The sequence below is a fragment of the Babylonia areolata genome, chromosome 20 (assembly GCF_041734735.1).
Source record: "Babylonia areolata isolate BAREFJ2019XMU chromosome 20, ASM4173473v1, whole genome shotgun sequence".
Classification (NCBI taxonomy): Eukaryota; Metazoa; Mollusca; class Gastropoda; order Neogastropoda; family Buccinidae; genus Babylonia; species Babylonia areolata.
Genome location: NC_134895.1, coordinates 48,879,704 through 48,900,709, shown reverse-complemented (window position 1 = coordinate 48,900,709; position 21,006 = coordinate 48,879,704). Strand labels below are relative to the sequence as shown.

General features: G+C 41.6%; 1 protein-coding gene across 1 annotated transcript; it reads right to left on the bottom strand.

The window, feature by feature from the left end:
• Window positions 1–9,056: 9,056 nt before the first annotated feature.
• Window positions 9,057–19,657, bottom strand: LOC143295233 (plasminogen receptor (KT)-like). The gene is made up of 5 exons (XM_076606810.1): window positions 19,592–19,657; window positions 18,546–18,642; window positions 17,590–17,720; window positions 14,574–14,683; window positions 9,057–9,588 (listed from the first exon to the last, which is right to left on the bottom strand). The coding sequence occupies exons 2-5, from the start codon at window positions 18,624–18,626 to the stop codon at window positions 9,446–9,448; spliced, it is 465 nt and encodes a 154-aa protein (XP_076462925.1). The 5' UTR covers window positions 18,627–18,642; window positions 19,592–19,657; the 3' UTR covers window positions 9,057–9,445.
• Between the last annotated feature and the right edge of the window lie 1,349 nt (window positions 19,658–21,006).

Sequence of the window (21,006 nt, the reverse complement as noted above, 5' to 3'; positions counted from 1 at the left end):
AACTCAGGTATATGTAGTAAAAAGTATTTTCACCATGTTTTGCTTCCAACATGTTTTTCTTTGACCCATGATAAGTCTTGAAATAAACTGTGCAGCAGGGATTCAAATAAAGGAATCTATCCTGCTCAAACACATAATAAATAAACACATAACAAATAACAATAATAATCTAACAGTCAAATCAAAAACATAACAAAAAAGAAAATCATAACTCAGTTACGTATCATCTTCAATCAAGTTCAAGTTCCTGATTTAAAGAAATGGGCCAACTCTGAAAACAACCACAAAGAAATATGATTACTAAAAAAATAATAATAATAATAATAATAATAATAATAATTAAAAAAAAAAAAAAAAAGCCTGACTCATAGACATACCTCCCATGAACCGCATGAATAACAAAAAATACACTCAAAACCGTCTTTTTCTCTAAACACCACACATGTCGATCAACCTTCCTCTATACCACACACAGACAGAGACAACAGCTTTTGTTGTGTGACATACAGACAGCACAGAGAGACACCATGCTCACTGATATCACACACAGCCAACAGCCTGTAGGCACTGAATGAACGGTTGGTTAGTCAGTCTATCTCAAGACGCTTTCCCTTCTCCCATCTACAAGGAAAACAGGGGAAGGCCCATTGTCTTGCCCTGACACACACACACACACACACACACACACACACACACAATACACTATGTTCCTAAAGCCCTAACAGACACAGAGAAGGACCTGTTCCAAATGCCCCAACACACGACAGAAGAATCATGATAATCCTAATGTTCTAATAAGAATACATGATCATCCTAATGTTCTAATACACACAGAAGAATACATTATATTCCTAATGTTCTAATACGCACACTATTTATGTATGTTCCTAATGTTCCAATATGCACACAATCTATGAATGTTCTTCACAACAGAAAGGGCACATCTACTTATGCTCTAGAATATACAGTTTCTCCAGTACAGACAGCAGAATGTTCCTCGCAACGGAAAGGACACATGTACCTATGATCCGCAGCAAATACTTCTCCATTACAAACATCAGAATGTTCCTCACAACACAACACATAAATACAAGTACCTAGAACCAGAACATATATTACAGACAGCAGAATGTTCTTCAGAACATAAAGGACACATGTACTTATGCTCCAGAACAGATATTTCTCCATTTCAGATATCAGAATGTTCCTCAGAACATAAAGGACACATGTACTTATGCTCCAAAACAAATATTTCTCAATTACAGACAGCAGAATGTTCCTCACAACACAAAGAACACATGTACTTTAGATCCAGAACATATATTACAGACAGCAGAACAACTGTCCCCATAATAGAGAAGATGTGGGTCCATTGTAGAGCACACGTCCTCTGCTGCATAGAGAACACATCTTAATATGCAGGATTGATACAAGGCATGTATACATGCACAGAAAAAAAGCTAACACACTGTGATGAGTACAGAAAAAAACAAAATGCAGACAGTATGTGTGTACCCACCACAGAAGGCAGTGCACATGTCCCCAGTTCAAATATATGTACCCAACAGAGAAAACAGTGCACATGGACCTATTGTAGTGAGAAATGTTCTCTGGAACATGGTGAGCACATATCTACACCTCAAACTGGACACATGTCCTCCAAAAAAAAAATTGCATGAGTACTAAATGCAGGAAGAACATTTTGAACACATAGGAATGCCTTGTAAAGAAAATCTAACTATAGTCTTGAGACTGGAAAAAATCTCCCCATTAATTCATCAAGTGCTGCCTGGATTTCTTACGGAGACCTCACAGACACTATATATGACTACTGCGCCCGTCAAAACAAGTTCCAGTTTGAGTTTCTCAAAGGGGGGTCAGCGCTTTTGGACAAACCCATATACGCTGCACCACATCTGCTTGGCATATGAATTACCAGCAGCACAACCCAACACGCTAGTCAGGCCTTGAGTGCACGTGTATGTATTTCTGTTCTTTTGAAAGGGGATTTCGACAGGCGCAATAGTCGAGTGGTTAAAGCGTTGGACTTTCAATCTGAGGGTCCCGGGTTCGAATCTCGGTAACGGCGCCTGGTGGGTAAAGGGTGGAGATTTTTACGATCTCCCAGGTCAACATATGTGCAGACCTGCTAGTGCCTGAACCCCCTTCGTGTGTATACGCAAGCAGAAGATCAAATACGCATGTTAAAGATCCTGTAATCCATGTCAGCGTTCGGTGGGTTATGGAAACAAGAACGTACCCAGCATGCACACTCCCGAAAACAGAGTATGGCTGCCTACATGGCGGAGTAAAAATGGTCATACACGCAAAAGCCCACTTGTGTACATACGAGTGAATGTGGGAGTTGCAGCCTACGAACGCAGAAGAAGAAGAAGAAAGGGGATTTCTTCTACAAAAGTTTGCAAGACGACAGCATTTATACTGCCATGGGTTCTTCTTCAGTGCACCAAGTGTGTGCTGCACACAGAACCTCGGTTTATCGTCTCGTCTCATCCGAATGACTAGATGCTCAGTTTGATTTTGCAGTCAAACGTGTTGAGAAAGGGCAATCCCAGGATTTGAAACCAGACCCTGACAGACACTGTACTGGCAGATAATCTTCTTCTTCTTCTGCGTTCATGAGCTGCAACTCCCACATTCACTCATATGCACACAAGTGGGCTTTTACGTGTATGACCGTTTTTACCCCGCCATGTAGGCAGCCATACTCTGTTTTCGGGGGGGTGTATGCTGGGTATGTTCTTGTTTCCATAACCCACCGAACGCTGACATGGATTACAGGATCTTTAACGTGCGTAGTTGATCTTCTGCTTGCATATACACACGAAGGGGGTTCAGGCACTAGCAGGTCTGCACATATGCTGACCTGGGAGATCGTAAAAATCTCCACCCTTTACCCACCAGGCGCCGTCACTGTGATTCGAACCCGGGACCCTCAGATTGACAGTCCAACGCTTTAACCACTCGGCTATTGCGCCCGTCAGCAGATAATCATAAGCGTCTTAACCGTTCTGCCACCTTTCCTCCATCAAAATAAAACAAATGGTGATACGGATCCGCCCACCCAGTGGTCTCAGCTAAGTTTGTGTCAGTGACGGTCTTTTGCTCGAAGATTTTGTTTGGGTTTTTTTGTTCTCCCCCCCCTTTTCCCAAATCAGCTTTCCCATTCAACATTTGTGCTGTTGGACCAAATCTCTGTTCCCTTTGTCCAGGATATCAGGAAGGGAGGGGGAAGATTCACCTTCACTATTCTAGTCCTCACTGTTTGCATCAATCAATCCACCCAACTTTGCACAAGGCCCATCACTTTTAAACCACAGCGAAAACAATAGCTCTACTTCAAAACTGTCTATCATGCGTCATTCAACTCGTCTGGTTCGTGAACAGTTCATTGTTTCACTGAAAGAAAGACATCATGTTACAATCAAACTTGGGACAGGGGGGAGGGGGGGGAGGAAACATCACTGGCTTTTCTTGTGCACGTGCAGGAGTGTTTCTACCTTGCAAAAAAGCATGTCAGGGGACATAATTCAATGCCCAATCTTCAACAGTATGATCTCAGTTTCTTCCCTTTATCTACCTGTGGCAAATTGATGTCTTCATGGAGATAAGGAGTGTGGCCACTTAGATCTTCTTTTTTTTTCTTTCTTCTCTCCATCTGGCAGGTTAACGCAAAAGTACATGTAGGGGAAGAATGTAAAAGAGAAGAAAAAGGCAATGTAAACTGAATTTCAACTGATATATAAATATATGGCAGTTAACAAACCTGGAGAATGAGCAAAGTACCAAGTTCTGGGGAGATAACTCAATGCTCAACCTTCCACCATACAATCTCAGTGTTTTCCCTTTAACTGAGGATTTAACCACCACTACCCACCCCCTACCACCCCAAACAAACGCCCAAAGAACAAACAAATGGAATAAACCCACTAACCTGACTATAAACATAATTATAAATAATATAATTTTTAAATATCACACACACACACACACACACACACACACACACACAAAATTGCCAACAGGCATCTCACACACCCCAGGCACAAAATTAAGAATACAACATAGAGTTTCCAGAAAAGACCAAAAAAATGGATCAAGGCTTTCTAGAAAAAAAAAATGTTGGTGAACTGACCAGCATGGCATAAAACAGCAGACAACAGACAGAAAAAGGGAAAGAACACACACAAAAAAAAAACCACAAAAACAAAGAGAGTGATGGAAAAGAAGAATTTTCCAGCACATCATTTCCAAAAGATGGGGATACTGTTTATACTAAAAGATCAAGCCCCTAGCAACTCCAAAGTAAACTGCATGATAGTGGGTTTTTTTTCTTTTCGGGGTCTGGGGGGCAGGGCGGGGTGGGGGGGCTGATTTTACAGTTTAGGTACATCTAATTAACGGGCAAAACATACCAACACAGCAGCCAGCGTACAGACACACAGACAGATCAACAGATGACTTGCAAACCCAGTCAACCTGAAAAATGACAAGTAGCCTGGAATGAATCAGCAAACAGGTCTAGGAACTGTATGCTCATCTGTCTGTGTCCGACTACGACAAGCAAGATCACAGAGGAGGCACCTGCTGCCCTGACTATCAGGTTTTCATTTCGACTGCAGTGGAGGGTGTCTTGCCCAAGTTAACATCCCCACTCTCTCGGCCAGGTGGGCTTCAGGGCAGTCAGTGATGGGACGGTCCCCAAAGGCCAACCAACCCCAAAGGCTGCATTACAGAGTGAAAGAATCTGTCAACACAACATGACTTTACACTGTCAATGAACTAGAGCAGTGAACAAATCTGTCATCATCAAGACTCACAGACACAATGGACCAGCCAACAACACAATGAGCCAGTCTGCTGTAATGGATAAATCTATATAAAAAAAAAAAAAATTTTAAAGGGGGGAGGAGAAGAAAAAAAAACATTAACAGGGCACATGTACAGAAAAATCCGTAGATAGTTTTGTTCAAAAAGACATTACAAAAAACAAAAAACATGAAGTTTCATGGACAGTATCAGTATCAGTAGCTCAAGGAGGCGTCACAGCATTCGGACAAATCCATATACGCTACACCATCTGCCAAGCAGATGCCTGACCAGCAGCATAACCCAACGCGCTTAGTCAGGCCTTGAGAAAAGAAGAAAAAATTAAAATAAATAAATAAATAAATACAGATAGCGTACAAGTGTATACACAGAGTGGACAGGGGAACAGGAAAGGGGCTGGGGAGAGAGGTGGGTGGTGGAGGGGGGCAAGGGGAAGCAGAGGGCTAGGTACAGGCTGGAGGCGAGATACTGAGGCAGAGCTAAAGCAGCAAGGGACCAACTGGACTGGAGTGGCCAGAACAGCCCAGAACAGAGTGTGATGGCGAGGGGTCGTCGATGGCCTTTGCTCCACCAGGAGCGATGGGCATAATGAATGAATGAATGAAGGTACAGGCACGATATTCTACAGTAAGTACAATCCAAGAAATCACAATGCTCCTTTCGTTTTTTTTTATAAAACACTACATCCATTCAATGTAAGAGACAACAATGAAAAAATCTTGAAGAAAAGGGCAGTTTGTCACAGTAATGATGTAAATGATACCAAAAACAGTAAGATAAGGGGGGGCGTTCTGCTGCAAATTACAAACATCAGGGTGGTGACATCAGGAAAACATGCACAAAAAATTCAACTCATGATACCAATATCTGCAAGAGCAGAAAACTTCATCAACTAAATATAATATTCAAAAAACAAATATTTTTATTATGTATAATCATATATAATATCTAAAACTTATCAACTGCTAATGATATCCAACAAACAAGAACATATATATCAGCTAATTTATCACCTACCAGTTTCCTAGAAATAGTATCCAATGCACCAGAACATACACGTTGGCCAACTTATCACTTACCTTATACCTAGAAATAACATACAATAGTCCAAAACATATATATATATATTGGCCAAATTATCACTTACCAATCGCCTAGAAATAATACTCAATAGACCAGAACATTATCACAACTGATCACTTACCTAATACCTAGAAATAACAGTCAACAGTCCAGAACATATATATTGGCCAATTTATCACTTACCAATCACCTAGAAATAATACTCAATAGACCATAACATATATACATTGGCCAATTTATCACTTACCCAACACCTAGAAATAATACTTAATTCGCCAGAACATATATATTGGCTAATTTATCACTTACCAATCACCTGGAAATAATATGCAATAGACCAGAATATATATATATGTCAGACAATTTATCACTTACCAGTCACTTTGCATGTATATATTGGCCAATAGACCGCTGGAGAGTTGCGTGCTTACATGACTTAAAGAGGCATGAAACATGATCTGTGGTCTCCAAGTTGACTGGCTTTCCAAAATTGAGAGCAACAAAGGCGACTGGAGAGGCACAGCGTGCGAAAGAGCAGGCGCATTTTTTCAACTTTTTGCTTCACATTTTGTTGTGGTATTAACGACGGGCACCATAGCCGAATGGTTAAAGCGTTGGACTTTCGATCTGAGGGTCCCGGCTTTGAATCACGTTGATGGCGCCTGGTGGGTAAAGGGTGGAGATTTTTACGATCTCCCAGGTCAACATACGTGCAGACCTGCCAGTGCCTGAACCCCCTTCGTGTGTATACGCAAGCATAAGATCAAATACGCACGTTAAAGATCCTGTAATCCATGTCAGCGTTCAGTGGGTTATGGAAACAAGAACATACCCAGCATGCACACCCCCAAAAGCGGAGTATGGCTGCCTACATGGCGGGGTAAAAACGGTCATACATGTAAAAAGCCCACTCGCGTATATACGAGTGAACATGGGAGTTGAAGCCCACGAACGCAGAAGAAGAAGTTGTGGTATTTTTGTTTTTTTGTTTTTTATAATGCATACAATGGCACTTCATTGTACAGAGTTTGGTTGTAGCAATGGAGGCTATCAACTGAAGAAATGGATGACAGCACATGTTTGCTGCTTCTGCCTTTGTCAATCGCCTTTGGCATTGCTCACAATTTCAAGTAAAAGCTAGATGCGCATGCACAAGATTCAAGATGGCCACAAAACTCTCCAGTAAATCTGTTCATCGGTTACCAATCACCATGAATGTATTAGCCAATCTATCACTTACCAATCACCTTGAATGTATACATTGGCCAATTTATCACTGAACAACTACAAACCCTGTCTGATATCAACACTGCCACCTGACAGTAAAAACAAATAAACAGTATCTAAGCCAGACCCGTTGGTCACAGACTACTAACAATTACCCTGGAGAAAAAAAAAAAAAAAAAAAAAAAACTCAATTATTTGCACAGTGTGCTCCTTCTGGAAGATACTAGCAACAGTCATCAATAAACAAAGACTTGTGATGTCAGAGACCTGCCCCTCGTTATCACAGAACACAACAGTTGCCCGAAACAGACCGCTGCTTGTACAATGAGAACTATTGGAAGTACACAGAAGCTTAACTTTTGGAAAACAATACAACCACATTTCTTCAAAACAACAGAAACAAAAAGATGAAAATACTGACAATTAATCAGAGAAAGAAATTTTTTTTTTTGCCCTTTTCAAAGCCTTCAGCAAGACAAAAATATTGATAATGAATCAGTGAAATAGAAGATTTTTTTTCCCTTTCAAAGCCTGCAGCAAGACAAAAATATTGATAATGAATCTGAAACAGAAGATTTTTTTTCCCTTTTCAAAGCCTTCAGCAAGACAAAAATATTGATAATGAATCAGTGAAATAGAAGATTTTTTTTCCCTTTCAAAGCCTGCAGCATGTTTCCATATGTGGCCTTCAGAAGGTGGTGTGGAAAAAGCTGGTTTGGAGGTCAGTGAAACACCAACACACTCACAACAATAATTTTCCCAAAGACATTGACTAGTATCAATGTACAATGGCTGTGCTCACACTTCTCTTAAACAGGTTATTTTGCATTGCTACCACAAGAAGAACGAGAAAGGGGCGTGGGGGAGCTAGAGGAAAAGACAGCCCCTGCCCCAAGAACTGAAAACAAAATGCCGTGGCGAAGTGGTTAGCGTCGCGGACTGACGGCTGGGAGGATGCGGGTTCAAATCCCAGCGGAGGTGGTGTCCTAAGTACGTTAAAACAGAACAGGCACCACTGAACACCACCGAAGTGACTCAGCAGCAGTGCAGGGTCTCCTCTGGTGTGTGGCCTCCTGGCGACCTAACATCGATGGTTCCCTGTGGACTGCCGACGCTGGAACTGCGACAGACGAACCCGGGTGTGGCCGTGTATGGGGAATCTAAATGAGCAGCGTGGGAGTAATGCCACTGAAACGGTGCAGATGATGGGGCAGCAAAAAAAAAAAAAAAAAAAAAAAAAAAAAAAGAAGTGGTCAGAATGAAAACTCACTGCAACAAGGGACAAAAGGTGACCCAGAAAAGGAGCATTTAACCACCATCAATCATACACGCTTCCTTAACTTCTCTGCAACCCCCCCTCTGCCCCCCACCCCCCCAACACACACATTTAATTTGAAGACATGATTCCAATACTTCTGGTGTGAAGACAGGACCCAAAACTTACCTTCAGATATCAAATTACACAGCATGTAACATGTTATACTGTAAAACGATACTACACATCATGAAAACATCATTCACAAGTATGTCTTTGATTTCATAACAACAACAATAACAGAACAAAACCACCCACATCAGCATCTCACACACACACACACACACACACACACACACACACATGTACATGTGGGAACAACAATCACAAATCACAGAAGTACAGAGGAACACAAGAGGGGAGAGTCTATGATGGAGAAAAAAACCACCACATTCCTAAAGCACAATGGTTAATCATCACGGAAGTTACAGAGGGCATATTCTACGCTGGGAAAAAAAACTAAAGCACAAATGGTTAATACAGTATTTCTCGGAAGTACAGGGCAGGGGGACAGGGTGGTGGGGGGGTGGTAGGGGGGGCAGGGGGGGGGGGGGGGGGGCAGGGGGGTGTACAGGGACGGTCTGTGTTGAAGCCCATCACACACCAAACGCAGTGGTCTCTGGGTGGAGGTCCACAGAGAGGGAGCCGGTCCAACTCGCCTATTCCCATTTCACCTACTCTTTCTTCATGCCACCACCCTCAACCACCTCCTGAGAGAGAGTCGGACTCTTTGTGCTGTTTTGCCTTTCTGACATTCACATTCTAGCCTACTGAGCCTCTGTGCATTTAACATGCACACACGTGTGCGCGTGCGCAAGCACACACACACACACACACAAACAACAACTGAATAAACAGGTGAACTGGGAACAGGCACAGGTGGGCGAACCAGGAACAGGTGAATCGGGACGGCGCCCAGGGAAGACGACTCCATCCTGCAGGCGTTGTCATGGAGGAGGCAGTGGTGGTTTACAGGAAGATGTCGTGGCCTTGCTTCACAGCTGCCTCATCTTTCTGGGCCAGCCGGGCCTTCTCGATGTCCTGGAAGGTGGGCAGGCCATGCGGCAGGCTCAGCAGCCCGTGCTCCTCGTCAATGATGCGGTCTGCCTCCTCTGCAACCCGGCAAGCCACACGGTTTTAGTTCACGTGTTGAAGAACCCACGGCAACAAAAGGGTTGGTTGCCCGTGGCAAAATTCTCAAGAAAAATCCACTCTAACACACATGCATATATGCACGCATGATTGAAGCCTGTCTGAATGACACAGGAAACGAATGATGAGAGCCAAAAGGCAGCCCACAGTCGGCTCTACCCAGGTAGTCAGCCTGCTGGTTAATGACTGAATTTGTGAACTGCTCAGGGTTTGGGCTCTGACAGAAAATACTGATGGGCACTATATATCAATAATAATAACAGTGATAACTGTGAATATGAACAGCTGTCTACCCCCCTGAAACTGAGTACTGATTCCTGCATGGTATGGTCAGTTTCACACAGATGGAACAACAAAGGCATCAGGCTCAGCACCAAGATGAAAACCTACAGAGCTGTTGTGCTGACCACCTTGTTGTACTGCTGTGAAACATGGACAACATATCCCTGTCACATTCAACAACTTGAGCAGTTTCACCAGAGATGTCTACAAAATATCTTCAGCATAAAGTAGCAAGACTGGGTCTCCAACCTCCAGGTCCCAGAGAGGAGCGGCCTGCCCAGCATCGAAAGCCTGCTGATCCAGTGCCAGCTATGCTGGACAGGACTCGTCCGCATGACAGACAGCAGGATCCCAAAGATGCTAATGTATGGCCACATGAAGGAAGGCCACCGCAAACTTGGAAGACCCTGCAAGCACTTCAAGGACACCTTGAAGACAAACCTCAAAGCCTGTGACATAGACATCGCTTCCTGGGAAACTGATGCCCTTGACCACTCTCACTGGAGGATGCTGTGCTCCAAAGGCATAAAGACGTTTGAAAACAAGAGAACGCTAGCCATTAAGGAGAAGCATGAGTGAAGGAAGCAGGGCTCAACTTCTGGAGACATTTTCCCTTGCAACACCTGTGGGAAGGGCTGCGCATCTAGAATCAGCCTCTCCTCCCATATGAGGACACACACTGACAGATAAGCTGCCTGCCTACTCATCCGTCGGTCCGACGGGAGACTCCATCATCATCATCATGGTAAACACATCACATGTGTAAAAAAAAACCACCAAAAACAGGCAGATAATGTGGGAGTTGGGAGATCCAAAAGCATGGAAAAGTAGTGACCAATGCAACTTGATAAATACTACACCAGTGCAGCAAGCCAGATGAACAGCTGCAATGCAGAAATCATACAATGAATAGCTACAGGTAGTTAATACAACAAACAGCTGCCATGTAGTTAACACAACAAACAGCTGCCATGTAGTTAATACAACAAACAGCTGCCATGTAGTTAATACAACAAACAGCTGCCATACAGTTAATACAACAAACAGCTGCCATGTAGTTAATACAACAAACAGCTGCCATGTAGTTAATACAACAAACAGCAGCCATGTAGTTAATACAACAAACAGCTGCCACGTAGTTAATACAACAAACAGCTGCCATGTAGTTAATACAACAAATAGCTGCCACGTAGTTAATACAACAAACAGCTGCCATGTAGTTAATACAACAAATAGCAGCATGCAGCAAACATACAAAAGCTGCAGAAAGCAAAATCAAACAAACAAGCAATCAAAAAAAAACCCACCACCCAACGACATAGTGAGAAAAACAATTAGCTGCCAACACAATATGCAAAAAGATTAATAGCTGCCATCTTTGACAAGCTGGTTTGACACTTGCACCAGCAGCAGTGTAGAACAGAACACAGAGATGGTCCTCTAAACCTCAAAACTCTACGACTCATGTTTGAAATTCTAGGACATCTTCAAGCTCTTCATAAGCAATGTATGCAACATGCCAGAACATTTGGCTTCAAATTCATACAAATAAACAACTACTACAAGAAAAATAAATAAATAAAAAGCTGACATCCTTCAGCTTGCTTCATGGATAAAAAATAAAATAAAATAAAACAATTTTCTACACAAATCTGTGGGTTATTAACAACCCAAGAAGCAAACGAACAGGAACTGGTTGAAGAAATCACAGGCATCTTTTGACCTATGAACCATAGAAAGCCATACAGACCGTAGTGATGGCCTAGAGGTAAAATAACGCGTCCGCATAGGAAGCGAGAGAATCTGAGCGCACTGGTTTGAATCACGGCTCAGCCGCCGATATTTTCTCCCCCTCCACTAGACCTTGAGTGGTGGTCTGGACGCTAGTCATTCAGATGAGACGATAAACCGAGGTCCCGTGTGTAGCATGCACTTAGCGCACGTAAAAGAACCCACGGCAACAAAGGGGTTGTTCCTGGCAAAATTCTGTAGAAAAATCCACTTTGATAGGAAAAACAAATAAAGTGCACACAGGAAAAGATACAAAAGAATGGCTGGCGCTGTTGTGTAGCGATGCGCTCTCCCTGGGGAGAGCAGCCCAAATTTCACACAGAGAAATTTGTTGTGATAAAATGAAAGACAAATACAAATACAAAAAGGGCCTTTTACAACCAAACAATGTAACAAGCTGAGACACACAAAACGCGATAAACCGTGAGGGATAACAGCAATGACAGCTGTCAACATGACTTATGCGGAGTGTTGGCTGTCAGCATTTTCTCTCTATTCCACTGGACAATGAGTGATGGTCTGGATGCTAGTCATTCAGATGAGACAATGAACCCTGAGTGTAGCATGTACTTTACGCTTGTAGAAGAACCCACCCACGTCAACATGAGAGCTGTCCCTGGTAAAATTTCAAAGCAAAATTTACTCTAACATACCTCTGTTTGTGTGAGTGCTGTTTGAGTGAGTGTGTGTATGTTTGTGAGTGTGTGTGTGTGTGCTTGGGTGAAAGCCTGACTGAATCAGTGAATGACACAGGAAATGAATGATAAGTGCCTAAAACCAGCCGTCAGTCGGCTCTACCAGGTAGGCAGTCAGTTATCCAAATGACTGTTTTTGTAAAGTGCTTCGAGCTTGGTTCCTGGCCAAGGAAAGGCGCTATACAAGTATCCATATCATCATCATCATCATCATGGCAAGTCTACATATCATCATCATCATCATGGCAAGTCTACATATCATCATCATCATCATCATCATGGCAAGTCTACATATCATCATCATCATCATCATGGCAAGTCTACATATCATCATCATCATCATGGCAAGTCTACATATCATCATCATCATCATGGCAAGTATCCATATCATCATCATCATCATCATGGCAAGTCTACATATCATCATCATCATCATGGCAAGTCTACATATCATCATCATCATGGCAAGTATCCATATCATCATCATCATCATGGCAAGTATCCATATCATCATCATCATCATGGCAAGTATCCATATCATCATCGTCGTCATCATGACAAGTATCCATATCATCATCATCATCATCATGGCAAGTATCTATCATTATCATCATCATCATCACGGCAAGTATCCATATCATCATCATCATCACGGCAAGTATCCATATCATCATCATCATGGCAAGTATCCATATCATCATCATGGCAAGTATCCATATCATCGTCATCATCATGGCAAGCAGAATGCACATCTGCTGACACAGCAAGGGCAGTGGAAGGCCAAGGGTGTAGGAGAGCGACAGTAGCATGACAGCAAGCAGTGTCACAGCTGGCCAGCCAAGTGTCACCATATTATGATTAATGGTCTCACGGACCACAGAACAAAATGCAGTACGTCTCATCCCATGTGTGTTAATGCCTCCATATGTGGCAAGCTCTTTGTGAGCCACTGTCAGTGCTGAGGTCGTAAAGCTTCTATACTGCACTGCACTGTATTCTAATTTACAAAAAAAAAAAAAGAGAGAGAGAGAAAAGCTAAACAGATTTCTCTGTCCAGTCTGTATAAAATTCAGGCGTTTTCTGTCGTCGTTGTTGTGTTGTTGTTTTTACATGATATATAAACATACCACTCAATGAAGTACCAGTACTGGTCTTGGTGCCAGCAGTACATAGGGGCAATAATGGTCTGACATTAGCAATACTGTCTGGAACTCTCTACCTCTGCCCCATAGAAAAAGTGCTTTTCAACTTTCAAGAAGTTAAAGACATCTTTTTGAATTACATCTCTCTTGATGCCTGCGACAGTGTGAATCGTGCTTGTTTTGGTTTTTCTGTGTATGTTATTGAGGTGCTGTGTGATGGGGAGAGAGAGGGAGATATGTTTTCAGTATTGTGGTTTGAGATGTGCATTATTTAAGCAATGTGATGTATGTGACTGGTTTTAATTATCCAGATTTCATTGTATTGTGATATGGTTTTACATACTGTGGTATTGGTGTTGTGATATGAGATCTTAACATGTAGGTATTGCAATGTTTGATATGTCAAATATTTTGTGAGATACTTTATATCAATTACTGTTAGTGTTTGGATGAATGTTTATGCAGGGTTATGTTTGAAAGTGAATATGTGTGCATATAGATAGATAGACAGACAGATAGATAGTCAGACAGATAGACAGATAGATGGATAGACAGACAGATACAGATATAGATACAGATTTTTTTTGTTTTATAAAGAAATAATGCTTTGTTGTGGAACAAACAAAAGTACACACAATCATTCAAATATGCACAAATAAGCAGACGTGAACACACACACACACACACACACACTGATAAATCTCAAAATCCACATCTCTGCACAGAGAGTGGACAAGAGGAGTGCAACGAAGGCAGGACAAAGAGAGCTTGGACGGACAAGCGGGGTCAACCCATACACCTGTACTTCTTTCTCATCTCTTTCCCTAATGTGTGTGTGTGTGTGTGTGTGTGTGTGTGTGTGTGTGTGTGTGTGTGTTATCTGCCCTTGGCACAGCCACACAGACCCCACAGAGGCAACAGGTGCCACAACAGGGAACACCCCACCCCCCACCCCCCCACACACACACACCTCACACACACCCACCCCTCTGACCATACACAGGCCAAAGATCGGCCACTCACACACCCACCCACCTCTGATCCTGTCCACCTTGGAGCCATAGCCAAGGTCGTACATATAACCCACAATGAAGGTCAAGGGCACCAGCGGCACCAGGGCGGCAGGGTTACGCCTCCGAGTGAACCTGCCAGGCATCATCAGATATCATGATAATGATAATACTAATACTAACAATAAAAATAATAATAACAATAATACTAATACTACTACTGATAATAATAATAATAATAATGATGATGATGATAATAATGATAATACAGTACTATCATGGTACAAACAATAATAATGAAGACAATAATTATGATAATGATGATAAATAATGAGAATATAGTACTATCATGGCACAAACTGCCCATATAATGGGTTAAAAAAGCACAGCACATAAAACTACATATACACTATAATTATATTCCTTTTACGGGGCAAACTCTCCATACAATGGTCTCTAGGACTAAGCACAGCACAAAAAACAATACATTTTCACTATAACCATAGTACTTTTACGGGGAAAACTCCCCATATAATGGGTTCTAAGCACAGCACATAAAACAATACATACAGAATGTATAGCACTATTATGGTGCAGATTACGCGTGTAATGAGTTCTAAGCACAGCACACAGAATAATAAATAAATAGTACATTTATGGTGTAAACTCCCCACATAATGGTCTCTAAGCACAGCACATAAAACAATACATATACAATACAGTTATAGTACCGTTACAGGAAAAACTCCCCACATAATGGGTTCTAACCACAGCACATAAAACAATACATATACAATATAGTTATAGTACTGTTACAGGACAAACTCCCCACATAATGGTCTCTAAGCACAGCACATAAAACAATACATATACAATAATTATAGTTATAGTACTGTTACATGGCAAACTCCCCACATAATGCGTTCTAACCACAGCACATAAAACAATACATATACAATATAGTTATAGTACCGTTACAGGGCAAACTCCCCACATAATGGGTTCTAACCACAGCACATAAAAACAATAGATATATACAATATAGTTATAGTACCATTACAGGGCAAACTCCCCACATAATGGTCTCTAAACACAACACATAAAAACAATACATATACAATACAGTTATAGTACTGTTACAGGAAAAACTCCCCACATAATGGGTTCTAACCACAGCACATAAAACAATACATATACAATATAGTTATAGTACTGTTACAGGACAAACTCCCCACATAATGGTCTCTAAGCACAGCACATAAAACAATACATATACAATATAGTTATAGTACTGTTACAGGACAAACTCCCCACATAATGGTCTCTAAGCACAGCACATAAAACAATACATATACAATACAGTTATAGTACTGTTACAGGAAAAACTCCCCACATAATGGGTTCTAACCACAGCACATAAAACAATACATATACAATATAGTTATAGTACCGTTACAGGACAAACTCCCCACATAATGGTCTCTAAGCACAGCACATAAAACAATACATATACAATACAGTTATAGTACCGTTACAGGACAAACTCCCCACATAATGGGTTCTAACCACAGCACATAAAACAATACATATACAATATAGTTATAGTACCGTTACAGGGCAAACTCCCCACATAATGGGTTCTAACTACAGCACATAAAAACAATAGATATATACAATATAGTTATAGTACCGTTACAGGACAAACTCCCCACATAATGGTCTCTAAGCACAGCACATAAAAACAATACATATACAATACAGTTGTAGTACTGTTACAGGATAAACTCCCCATATAATGGTCTCTAAGCACAGTACATAAAAACAATACATATACAATACAGTTATAGTACTGTTACAGGATAAACTCCCCACATAATGGGTTCTAAGCAAAGCACATAAAACAATATATATAATATATACTTTTATGTTGCAAACTCACCATATAATGGGCACAAAGCACAGCACATAAAACAATACATATACAATATGATTATAGTACTTTCATGGTCCAAACTCCCAATAAAAGGGTCTCTAAGCACAGCACAAAAAACAATACACATACACATGATACAATACATATAAAATCATGCAAAACAGCATACACAAACACATGAAAACATACAAGATACATACATACAGACCTACATACATACAATAGATATACAATACATATGAGTGAGTGAGTGAGAGGGAGTGAGACAGAGTGAGAGAGGGAGAGTGAGAGAAAGAAAGACAGAGACAGACAGAGAGAGAGAGAGTAAGAAAGAAAGAAAGAAAGAGAGAGAGAGACCTAAATAAAATAAAACAGCAAGAAAGACAGAAAGAAAAGAAAAGAAAAGAAGAAAGAAAAAGAAAGGAGGGAAAGGACATGTATATAATCAAGAAGGACAAAAAGGACAGCAAAAAAAACGAAGGCTGAACAAATAAAGAAAGAAGATAATACAATACATATAATACATGCTCATATACATACATACCGATAGACAGACAGTAGACAGACAAAAAGACAGACACAGACACAGACACAAAGATAGACATGCAGACAGAATTTTTTTTTTTTTTTTTTAGAGAAACAGAGACAGCAACTATACAGACAGACAGACAGAAAATAGGAGACAGAAGACAGAGGGACAGACAGGCAGACAGGCAGACAGAGTGACAGACAGACAGACAGACAGACAGACAGACAGGCAGGCAGACAGACAGTGACAGACAGGCAGGCAGACAGACAGACAGAAAATTGGAGACAGAAGACCGAGTGAGACACACAGGAAGGCAGGCAGGCAGACAGAGAGACAGACAGACAGAGTGACAGACAGGCAGGCAGGCATGCAGGCAGGCAGACAGACAGACAGAAAACAGGAGAAGACAGACAGAGTGACAGGCAGGTAGACAGACAGAAAACAGGAGAAGACAAACAGAGTGACAGGCAGGTAGACAGACAGAAAACAGGAGAAGACAGACAGAGTGACAGGCAGGTAGACAGATATACAGAGTGACCGACAGACCAACAGACGAACGGAAGGAATCCAGCAGCTCACCCCATAATGCCGCCAAACAACGCCACAGAGTAGAACGATGCCCACCACATGAAGAGGTCACGACCCCGTGCTACCTGCATGGCCATCTGACGCTCACGCATGGCATTCTGCATCTGCAGCTGTCTCTCCATCTGCAGATGGCAGGAACACACTTGTGTATGTGTGTGAGTGTATGTGTGTGTGTGTGTGTGTGTGTGTGTGTGTCTGTGTGTGTGTACATATATACATATATTGTATTCTGTGTGTGTGTGTGTGTGTGCGTATGTGTATTAAATGGGTGTGTGGTATGTACATACTTCTTTGTGTGTGTGGGCAGGGGAGGGGTGGGCAGTGGGGGGGGGGTTGTATGGTGTGTGTGTGTGTGTACATAGGCATGCATGCCTGTGACAGTGTGTGCATCTACTGCAGAAATGCCATTCAGCATCTGTACCTACTATCTCTTGTTTATCAAAAAAATTCAAATAAATAAATAAATAAATCTATATATGTATATATATTTTCATTCATTGTCGTATTTTTGTTAACCTATACACCCCCAACCAACTGGACCCACACACACACACAAAGAGAGAGAGAGAGAGAGAGAGAGAGAGAGAGAGAGAGAGAGAGAGAGAGAATCCAAAAAATCATAAACGGAAGTTTTTTTTAATTTCATAAGGACTTTCAGCTAACCGTACTTTCAAAAGGCATTACTGGTTTATACAATAAACCATGTGCCAAAAACTTTCATCCTGTCAATGATAACAAGCACCTAACTAGTACATCAAAATGTGTCTAAATTAGAAAAAAATAAAATAAAATAATAATAATGGAGATGGAAGACCATGGAAGTGCAGAATTTTTTTTTTTAATACGATAAACAGAAATCAAAGAAGACACTTGAGTTCTGCCTTGTTACTAATAATATAAAAATAAGATAACGGTTCAGCAAATAAAGACGACGATGACAAACCAACCTGCATCTGTCCTTGTTTCAGCATGAACTCTTGCTGCTTCTTCAGATTTTCGTCCATCGTTTTACCCATTAAAGCTCCCATGGTGAATGCAGTTGCTCTGAAGTGGTCAGAACAATACAAACAAAAATCTGTCATTTATTGACACAGCCTCTCTCTCTCTCTCTCTCTCTCTCTCACACACACACACACACACACACACACACACACACACACATGTGCACATGCACATCCGTGCACAGCAAACCATACATACACACATGTGCAGCAATTCATATATACTAACCAAATGACAAAAAAAAAGATTTAGTTGAATCCATTACAAGTAAGTTAAAACAGGTCATAAGATACAACATCAAGATACCAGTATCATATTTAATCAGAAAATTTATGAATGTGTCACTTCAATCTATCCATCGCTTCACACCTGTAAACATCATCAAACTTAACTGTCACTTTTTTTTTCTTAGCAATAAAATGTGGGGAACAGTATTAAAATTTAAATGCATTTCTTTTACTGGGTACCAATGTTCTTCGTGCCTGACTTTCCAGAGAAGGGTGTCAGGATGTACATGTTGGAATGTTGCAAACAAACGTTCCAAACAAAACGTCTGGCTTCTCCAACGTACATGTCTTCCTCGGGGTATCAACTACAGACAGTCTTTGACTCTCATTTCTGCTGGTTTAACGCCTTCCAACTTAAGCCGCAACTATGTGTAACAAATAAACGGCCGCATCGATCATTGCTCGTCCACAAGGCAGGCGGGAGAATGAGGTCAAGCAGGGTCGTTTCATTTCTCTCTTACCATTGAATTGGGGTCAAAAACTATAACGCTGCTCTAATCCAACGAGTTTTGGGCGGCACTTTCAGTAGTGTCAAGGTTAAGGAAATCCGAGCTCAAAGCTGAAACAGCAAAATTTGTTTGGCTATTCACTCAGAAACGAAAGTGCCACGAACTGATTTTTGAATCCTTGTCCAAAGTTTTGACTGGACTGATATACACAGTTCATGTGCAAAACGACCCAGCCGTATGACTTTATTTCCTTACCTGTTTACAACTTCAACTGGTGACAAGGGCTCAAGACACAGTCACTTCGTGCAAGGTGCTCCCGAGTTGTTTGCTGTTTCCAATGAATTGTTTCCCTTGATCAAGAACTCTTCAATGATCGATTGAAAGAGTGACGAAAACAGTGTTACGGCTATCAGTTAATGTCAAAATGGATAGGGAAAAAAAATATGACAAAGAAAGAAAAGGAACATTCACATGCTTCTTCCCCTGCTCCTTTTTTTTTTTAAGAAAAACAAAAATAAAATTATTGGACCCGTGTTAACGAAAATTTTTGTGCGTTTTGCAATGAACTAAGGCCGGCAGACTGATTATGGGTTCCAGACTTCCAACATAGAAGACTGGCGGTCAGTGGTGGTCAACGGGTTTAGCTCACGGACGTGTATAAAGTCCGTGGGTTAGCTCCAGCTTCATTGGCGTCCTCTCAGGGGTACCACAGGGTTCAATCCGTGGCGTGTGCCTATAATTTTTTATCTACATGCCTGTTTGTAGATGATGATACGGCAGCTACAGCAAGACCTGGGTCGTGGTGATCCGCCGGCCCTGGAAAATGCAACACATTACCTGTACTAACAAGAAATAGGAAAACACGGGGGGAAGGGAAGGGGGGGCAAGCGTACGAACTGCATGGCCTCATACTACAAACAGTACGTGGAGTTCATTTTAAATTCCTGGGAGTGATAACGAGTGGCAAAGACTTCAGCTGGACGGACGACTAAGAAGCGCGCGCGCACACACACACACACACACACTGACACACCGTGTCACACACACACACACACATATATATATATATATATATATATATATATATATATATATATATATGTGTATGATATATATATTTATATATATATAATATATATATATATATATATATCACGGTATATACTGATATATATATATATGGTATACCGGCTGAGTAGAGAGAGAGAGAGAGAGAGAGAGAACATCTGCTGAAAGGCCGGCGAACAAAACTTTATGTTTCTTGAGGAGCAATTTAATACGGTTAGCTCGCAGACCACCGCCGGTGGGGAATTGGTTCAGTTGCCGGCCAGGAATTACCCCATGATCCGCCGGTTCAGTACTCTGCCGAGCCGGACGAGTCCACTGATGCCAACAACGGGACATCGACTGCTTGGAATCAAACCGGCCAATGACGTGCAGTAGCATTTGTACAGTAATGACTGAGGCCTTACCGACAGGCTCAAATGGCCCACTCTCCACCGAACCGGCCGGGCATGCAGTGACGGCAAACGGCAAGACCGACTGGCCATGCTGTACAAACTGCAGCACAACGAATTTAGCATGCCCTCCTTGAGGCACTGGAGAAGCTCATCAGTCCCTCCACCGCTGCAACGATGACGAGCCTACCCAGTGCAGCTGCATCTACTGTA

Bases quoted from the DNA above. Each gene is read 5' to 3' on its own strand.
- LOC143295233 (XM_076606810.1), bottom strand. From the start codon at position 18,626: ATGGGAGCTTTAATGGGTAAAACGATGGACGAAAATCTGAAGAAGCAG. The intron at 17,721-18,545 runs GTTGGTTTGTCA...TGCCATCTGCAG, and splicing joins TGAAACAAGGACAGATGCAG to ATGGAGAGACAGCTGCAGAT. The intron at 9,589-14,573 runs GTGGGTGGGTGT...GCCGGGTTGCAG, and splicing joins CAAGGTGGACAGGATCAGAG to AGGAGGCAGACCGCATCATT.